The 9,722-nt window shown below is 40.5% G+C and overlaps 1 protein-coding gene across 1 annotated transcript; it reads left to right on the top strand.

The window, feature by feature from the left end:
* The first annotated feature begins 1,770 nt into the window (after positions 1-1,770).
* On the top strand, positions 1,771-4,751 carry LOC128693688 (scale keratin-like). Its single transcript, XM_053783483.2, has 2 exons — positions 1,771-1,892; positions 3,615-4,751. Exons 1-2 carry the CDS (start codon positions 1,881-1,883, stop codon positions 3,906-3,908), a joined length of 306 nt encoding a protein of 101 aa, XP_053639458.2. The 5' UTR covers positions 1,771-1,880; the 3' UTR covers positions 3,909-4,751.
* The last annotated feature ends 4,971 nt before the right edge of the window (positions 4,752-9,722 follow it).

The following is a 9,722-nucleotide window of genomic DNA, read 5'->3' as shown; positions in this document are numbered from 1 at the left end:
GCTGCAGTATGACCTCTGGACTTCTGTTGCTTACACTTCTTGATATAAATCCCAATAATCTATTTGCCTTATTACGTACGCTTAGGCATTGCTGTCTTGTTTTAAGATTACTGCTTACCATAACCCCCAAGTCCTTTTCACAATCTGTATGGCTAAGTTCTACATTATTTAACTTATAAGTGCTAGGGCTATGGACACTCCCGAGCTTAAGAACCTTGCATTTATCTACATTGAACTGCATCTGCCACTTTGCTGATCAGGTATTGAGTTTGTCTAAATCCACCTGAAGTTTGTCTAAATCCTCCTGGTACATGAGGAGACGGGTCACTCCTCGGGCCGGTGCTATTATTGGTTAAGGAAAATCGACCTGATGACGTTGGAGGACAGGAGAGATAGGGAGGACATGATAACGACATATAAAATTCTAAGATTAATTGACAAGGTCGACAGAGACAGGGATGTTAGGAAGTATTTTTACGCATGAAGATGTATGGTAAAGCTCACGGAGCAGGGAGAGAGCGATCTAGCAGCTACCAGTGAAGAGGCGGGGCCAGGAGCTGTGACTTAACCCCCACAGTCACAATAAGGTGAGTATATACATACATACATTACATACATACATACATACACGCAAACATTCACCATTACATACATACATACAAACATTCAACATTTCATACAGTAATACATACACACACATAATCACACCTAAATATGCAGAAGTGTCCAAACAACTCAACATATGCACATGCATATATATATATATATATATATATATATATATATATATATATATATATATATATATATATATATATATATATATATATATATATATATATATATATATATATATATATATATATATATATATATAAACATTCATACTTAAACACAAATCTAGATACATTCATTCATTCTCACACATATACATATGATCAAATGCACACGAAAGTGTGCAAAGGTACATGCATGGAAAAATTTGCGATATATATATATATATATATATATATATATATATATATATATATATATATATATATATATATATATATATATATATATATATATATATATATATATATGCAAAACAACAACTGTGAAAGAGTAGTGAAATTCCAAGCGCTTTCGTGACTACTCACATTGAAATTTCACTACTCTTTCACAGTGGATGTTTTGCATATTTTAAAATCACCTGTTTACTGTGATCTTATTGCATATATATATATATATATATATATATATATATATATATATATATATATATATATATATATATATATATATATATATATATATATATATATATATATATATATATATATATATATATATATATATATATATATATATATTAAAAATTAATTTTTAAAACGCATTTCCATTTATACGCACAAATGTAGACATGTAAATATATTCATATTTTTGCTGCATTGGAATTTTATGACCACCATCCAATATTCCCTTTACATACACTGAGGTAGAGGAGACTGGTCATAAGCAATACGTGGATAAATTTCTCGGATGTCCCAGCAACCGAAATTTGTATCTGCTCTTGAGGTAAATTTTATTTCGTACTCTATGAACTTTGAGCTTTAAAATATGCGTAAAACAGAGGGTAATTTATTCTTTTGTTTCCAGTTTATTAAATGTTTCGTCTCTTAGTATGCTGATAGACGACGCTACTGTTCCTTATAATCTGCTACTAGCGTCTTCCTGACCTTGGGTAGCACTGGCTACCAGCAGGAAGCTTCACTGCATGGGATGACACAGCGACGCTACAGTGACTCTGGTTGTGGACGGGCGGGTATAAAAAGACAGAAAAATCGCTTCTCTCTCATACATACTGTTCGTCTTCATCTAGAGAACACACAGCAGTCATGAAGTCTCTGGTGAGTATAATATCAAAATGTTCGGTGCAGAAACAGATTAACAACAGTCCATTAAGGGCTGTGGGAAGATTGTTTCATGGCATAATACGGAGATTTGTTATATTATTAACTGTTTTATATAGATTAGCAACAGAGGCAAAAAATATTAACGAGTTTCACAGATGTCCAATATTTTATAAAGTGTTTTACGATCTTAAATAATTATGTTTTATAGATTTCAATAATTTCCGAAATCCATAGTACAAGAGCCCATGAGAATAAAATTTTTGGAAAGAGAATAAATACTACAGATTTTTATATTTTTCATAAATATATCTACCAGATAATGTTATATCCAAACATAACGCTCTCAGTTTTAAGAAATATGCATAACCTGTTATATAAGAAATGTAAGAATACAGTAAAGAATAAGTATTTAGTAAATGAAGGTAAACACATACTGTATATGTGACTAATCAATGTTGGCTTACCTATACATGTGTAAGTGGTGATATGAATCCGAATGTTATTTATGCAGTCATGGTTTACCATTTTTATGTTTACATTTGTTGTTTCTTGTGCTAGTATACACTAGATTTACAAGATTTGAATATTATATGAAAAAAAAATCGCTATGTTACACTGTCAAATGGATCTCTCAGTATGACAGCAGAGGCTGTCTCAGTTATTATTCTATTTTCATTGTACGTGGCCAGAACATTGAAATATTGTGAACCAGATGTAGAGATATTGATACTTTAAAGTTCCTTCCTGAATATGACACATTGCTACAATTTTTAAGGTAAAATTTTATATATGCCATTAAAATCTGCACTCACAAAGTGAAAGTCAAAAAATATTGACAAAGAAGTATAAAGAAACCCAGTTTTGAATGCAAAAATTAATTAAGTGTAAATGTAGTGACTTTAAGGGAATATCAGACACAGATAATTGTATCATAGAACTAAAAGTTTAATATTTTTTTATGAAGTCTGACATTATAATGTGTGGCTTCAAATGGTCAAGAATGAAAATTAATTTATCAAGGTTTGCAAACATAAAAAAAATTCTCAGGCAAAATATATATTAATAAAGTTCGCTCAAACGTATGAATTCTTAGATTCATAGAACATGCCTGGCAGTCGCATGATATGTTGCAATGTTCACTTGTTGATGGAGGAATAAAATATAAGTTTGTTCTAATAACTCATATGACATCAACACCACATATGCTCCTTTAGAGATGATCACAAGTGGTTGTCTCACTGTTGTCTACTACGTCACTGTTACTACAGGAAAACAGAACTTATATGTACACAAATGCAACTGAGATTATTGCGTAAACATGGATTCCTGATACAGAAGTAATCGATACTCAGGTTTGAAACTCAGAAAGCGCTGAGAAATCGGTCGATGATCAGCAAGCCTTTATGTATATCTCTGCTACATACTTATTCATTACACATATTTAACATTAAGTTGTATAAACAATTTGACAGTGAGTCAATGATTTTTGCCACAAAACGTGTATTTTCCTGACAATTATGAAAACACGAATAATTCTGTATTTTTCTTTAGTCAGAATTTTTATTAAAAAAAAAACGACACCGACTTAATATATTATTCAAAATTCATATATAGCTCCAAAACTTTGACTTTCGAAAAAAAAAAATAATGGTTCTAGCATTTATCTGTTACTGTGTTTTACTGAAGTTCACTCTTGCATTTTTTCAACACCGCCAGATTATTGTCCTGTTGGTGGGTCTTGTTGTGGCCAGACCGGAGCCCACAGCGAGACCACAGTCGAGAGCGAAACCTATTCCACAACGTATTTACGGTCTCGGTTACGGCAACAACGGTCTCGGCTGGGGCGGCTGGGGTGACTGGGGAGGCTACAATGGTCTCGGTTATAACGGCTACGGCGGCTACGGCGGCTACGGCGGTTATAATGGATACGGCGGCAACACCCTCGGCTATGGGGGCTATGGTGACTACGGCAACGGTGGCGGCTACTGGGGCAATGGCTACTTTGGATAGGGAGATGTACAATATAACACAAGGGGATCTTTCTCACATTTTCCTCACTACACACCTCGCTGTACACCATTCTTCCTGCCGATCAGGTGTTCGAGTAGTAATACCCCTGCCACACAGTTAGATTGGTAGCCATACCGCCTCTCAAACAGGTGTTTCTGTAGCAAACCATCTTATTACTGGCTCTGAGAACACAGTACCTCTCTTATATATTCTAAAAGTGCAATACCCCTCTCAGAGGTGTTCGGGTGACTCAGTACTCCTCTCACATAGACTGTCTAGTAACTACAGCACCTTCATACGTAGATGATCTAGTAATGCGACATTAATTTCTTGTGTATGTTACGGTGACACAACATCCCCTTCACAAAAGCCAACAGGAAACTCAGGTAATATCCCTTACCACTCCAAATCTATACATACACTGACATGTCATAGAACTAGGACAAAATAAACAAAAGAGCATCATGCCGCTCTGAATAAGGATATATACACCATAAACCGTTAATAAGATAGAGAGATCATTACCACTTAACTGTTCACTGTTTGTCATATGATTTCACAGAACTGATTTCAACACCACAGGGATTCGATCTCAATATCTCTGGATCGTTTCACACAGCAAGAATGAAGCCTCGGCTGAATATGTCGCGTGTGAGTTTATGCATAATGTTATTATATTGGTTCGGTTAGTTATTGTAACACTGTTAGGCTAAAATTGTGAAGTATTTAGTTATTTTTTTTTTACTTTGAAGCCTTGTTGTTTAATGGATCATTAATATAGGGAAGCTACTGTATTTAGTATTCGTTTATTGATCTTTTAGAACTGATGATGGACTTTGAGATTCCATGAGGTTTCAAGAAAATAAAATTAGGATGTTGTCCCTGGCTTTGTTATTACTGTTCCTCATTCAGGATTCACAAGAGGAAGGAACTTTATTTCTGAAAATGCACACACACACACACACGTACACACACACATACACACACACACACACACACACACACACACACACACACACACACACACACATACACACACACACACACACATATATACACACACACACACATACACACACACACACACACATACACATACACACACATACACACACACACACACACACATACACAAACACATACACACACACACACACACACACACACACACACACACACACACACACACACACACACACACACACACACACACACACACACACAGAGGGAGCAGAGGCGCTATGTGTACCCCTAACAATATTCAATACATCTATCGAAACAGGGAGATTGCCTGAGGCATGGAAGACAGCAAATGTAGTCCCAATCTTTAAAAAAGGAGACAGACATGAAGCATTAAACTACAGACCAGTGTCACTGACTTGTATAGTATGCAAAATCATGGAGAAGATTATCAGGAGAAGAGTGGTGGAACACCTAGAAAGGAATGATCTCATCAACAGCAGCCAACAGGGACGGGAAATCCTGTGTCACAAACCTACTGGAGTTCTATGACATGGTGACAGCAGTAAGACAAGAGAGAGAGGGGTGGGTGGATTGCATATTCTTGGACTGCAAGAAGGGGTTTGACACAGTTCCACACAAGAGATTGGTGCAAAAACTGGAGGACCAAGCAGGGATAACAGGGAAGGCACTACAATGGATCAGGGAATACTTGTCAGGAAGACAGCAGCGAGTCATGGTACGTGCCGAGGTGTCAGAGTGGGCACCTGTAACCAGCGGGGTCCCACAGGGGTCAGTCCTAGGACCAGTGCTGTTTCTGGTATTTGTGAACGACATGACGGAAGGAATAGACTCTGAGGTGTCCCTGTTTGCAGATGACGTGAAGTTGATGAGAAGAATTCACTCGATAGAAGACCAGACAGAACTACAAAGGGATCTGGACAGGCTGCAGACCTGGTCCAGCAATTGGCTCCTGGAGTTCAATCCCACCAAGTGCAAAGTCATGAAGATTGGGGAAGGGCAAAGAAGACCGCAGACGGAGTACAGTCTAGGGGGCCAGAGACTACAAACCTCACTCAAGGAAAAAGATCTTGGAGTGAGTATAACACCAGGCACATCTCCTGAAGCGCACATCAACCAAATAACTACTGCAGCATATGGGCGCCTAGCAAACCTCAGAACAGCATTCCGACATCTTAATAAGAAATCGTTCAGGACCCTGTACACCGTGTACGTTAGGCCCATATTGGAGTATGCGGCACCAGTTTGGAACCCACACCTAGCTAAGCACGTAAAGAAACTAGAGAAAGTGCAAAGGTTTGCAACAAGACTAGTCCCAGAGCTAAGAGGTATGTCCTACGAGGAGAGGTTAAGGGAAATCAACCTGACGACACTGGAGGACAGGAAAGATAGGGGGACATGATAACGACATACAAAATACTGAGAGGAATTGACAAGGTGGACAAAGACAGGATGTTCCAGAGATTGGACACAGTAACAAAGGGACACAGTTGGAAGTTGAAGACACAGATGAATCACAGGGATGTTAGGAAGTATTTCTTCACCCACAGAGTAGTCAGTAAGTGGAATAGTTTGGGAAGCGATGTAGTGGAGGCAGGATCCATACATAGCTTTAAGCAGAGGTATGATAAAGCTCACGGTTCAGGGAGAGTGACCTAGTAGCGATCAGTGAAGAGGCGGGGCCAGGAGCTCGGACTCGACCCCCGCAACCTCAACTAGGTGAGTACAACTAGGTGAGTACACACACATACACACACACATATACACACACACACACACACACACACATACACACACACACACACACATACACACACACACATACACACACACACATACACACACACATACACACACACACACACACACACACACACACACACACACACACACACATTACACACACACACACATACACACACACACATACACACACACACACATACACACACACACACATCATCATGCATCAACATGTCAGGGACACAACCAGAGAGAGAGAGGGGAGGATGAGCCAGCAAGACTGGATCTTGTGTTCACCCTGAGCAGTTCAGACATTGAGGACATCACTTATGAGAGGCCCCTTGGAGCTAGCGATCATGTGGTTCTGAGTTTTGACTATATAGTAGAGTTACAAGTGGAGAAGGTAACAGGAACTGAAGGGGAAAGGCCAAACTATAAAAGGGGGGACTACACAGGTATGAGAAACTTCCTGCAGGAGGTTCAGTGGGACAGAGAAATGGTAGGAAAATCAGTAAACGAGATGATGGAATATGTGGCAACAAAGTGCAAGGAGGCAGAGGAAAGTTTTGTTCCCAAGGGAAACGGAAATAATATAAGGACCAAAACGAGTCCTTGGTTTACCCGAGGGTGTAGGGAGGCAAAAACTAAGTGCAACAGAGAATGGAAAAGGTACAGGAGGCATAGGACCCAGGAAAACAAGGAGATTAGTAGAAGAGCCAGAAACGAGTATGCACAGATAAGGAGGGAGGCCCAGCGACAGTATGAAAACGACATAGCATCGAAAGTCAAGTCTGACCCGAAACTGCTGTATAGCCACATTAGGAGGAAGACAACAGTCAAGGACCAGGTGATAAGGCTGAGGAAAGAAGGTGGAGAACTCACAAGAAACGATCAAGAGGTATGTGAGGAGCTCAACACGAGATTTAAGGAAGTATTTACAGTAGAGACAGGAAGGACTCTGGGGGGACAGACCAGATGGGGACACCAGCAAGGAATACACCAACAAGTGTTGGACGACATACATACAGATGAGGAGGAGGTGAAGAAACTGCTAAGGGACATTGATACCTCAAAGGCAATGGGACCAGACAACATCTCCCCGTGGGTCCTTAGAGAGGGAGCAGATATGTTGTGTGTGCCACTTACCACAATCTTCAACACATCCCTGGAAACTGGGCAACTACCTGAGGTATGGAAGACGGCAAATGTAGTTCCCATTTTTAAAAAAGGAGACAGAAAAGAGGCACTAAACTATAGACCTGTGTCATTGACTTGTATAGTATGCAAAATTATGGAGAAGATTATCAGGAGGAGAGTGGTGGAGCACCTGGAACGGAACAGGAGTATAAATGCCAACCAGCACAGATTCACGGAAGGCAAATCCTGTGTCACAAACCTTCTGGAGTTTTATGATAAAATAACAGAAGTAAGACAAGAGAGAGAGGGGTGGGTTGATTGCATCTTCTTGGACTGCAAGAAGGCCTTTGACACAGTTCCTCACAAGAGATTAGTGCAGAAGCTAGAGCATCAGGCGCATATAACAGGAAGGGCACTGCAATGGATCAGAGAATACCTGACAGGGAGGCAACAACGAGTCATGGTACGTAATGATGTATCACAGTGGGCACCTGTGACGAGCGGGGTCCCACAGGGGTCGGTCCTAGGACCAGTGCTATTTTTGGTATATGTGAACGACATGACGGAAGGGTTAGACTCAGAAGTGTCCCTGTTTGCAGATGATGTGAAGTTAATGAGGAGAATTAAATCTGATGAGGACCAGGCAGGACTTCAAAGAGACCTGGACAGACTGGACACCTGGTCCAGCAAATGGCTTCTCGAATTTAATCCTGCCAAATGCAAAGTCATGAAGATGGGGGAGGGGCAAAGAAGACCACAGACAGAGTATAGGCTAGGTGGCCAAAGACTGCAAACCTCACTCAAGGAGAAAGATCTTGGGGTGAGTATAACACCGAGCATGTCTCCGGAAGCACACATCAATCAGATAACTGCTGCAGCATATGGGCGCCTGGCAAACCTGAGAACAGCATTCCGATACCTTAGTAAGGAATCATTCAGGACACTGTACACCGTGTATGTCAGGCCCATACTGGAGTATGCAGCACCTGTTTGGAACCCGCACTTGATAAAGCACGTCAAGAAACTAGAGAAAGTACAAAGGTTTGCGACAAGGTTAGTTCCAGAGCTAAGGGGAATGTCCTATGAGGAAAGATTAAGGGAAATCGGCCTGACCACACTGGAGGACAGGAGGGTCAGGGGAGACATGATAACGACATATAAAATACTGCGTGGAATAGACAAGGTGGACAAAGACAGGATGTTCCAGGGAGGGGACACAGAAACAAGAGGCCACAATTGGAAGTTGAAGACACAAATGAGTCAGAGAGATAGTAGGAAGTATTTCTTCAGTCATAGAGTTGTAAGGCAGTGGAATAGCCTAGAAAATGACGTAGTGGAGGCAGGAACCATACACAGTTTCAAGACGAGGTTTGATAAAGCTCATGGAGCGGGGAGAGAGAGGGCCTAGTAGCAACCGGTGAAGAGGCGGGACCAGGAGCTAAGACTCGACCCCTGCAACCACAAATAGGTGAGTACAAATAGGTGAGTACACATACACACACACACACTGACACACACACATACACACACACACACACACACATACACACACACATACACACACACACACACACACACACACACACACACACACACACACACACACACACACACACACACACACACACACACACACATACACACACGGCAAAGCTATTGATTATGGGTGACTTAAACCATAAGGAAATCGACTGGGAGAACTTGGAGCCACATGGGGGCCAAGAAACGTGGAGGGCTAAGATGATGGAGGTGGTACTGGATAACTTCATGTACCAACACGTAAGGGACACTACCAGAGAGAGAGAGGAGAGAATGAACCAGCAAGACTGGACCTAGTATTCACCTTGAGTAGAGCAGATATTGAGAACATCACGTAAGAAAGACCCCTTGGGGCCAACGATCATGTGGTTTTTAACCTTCGAACACACAGTAGAGTTACAAGTGGAGTCGGAA

Source organism: Cherax quadricarinatus, chromosome 6, assembly GCF_038502225.1.
Source record: "Cherax quadricarinatus isolate ZL_2023a chromosome 6, ASM3850222v1, whole genome shotgun sequence".
In the NCBI taxonomy this organism is placed as follows: Eukaryota; Metazoa; Arthropoda; class Malacostraca; order Decapoda; family Parastacidae; genus Cherax; species Cherax quadricarinatus.
This window is presented reverse-complemented; position numbering and strand designations above follow the sequence as displayed.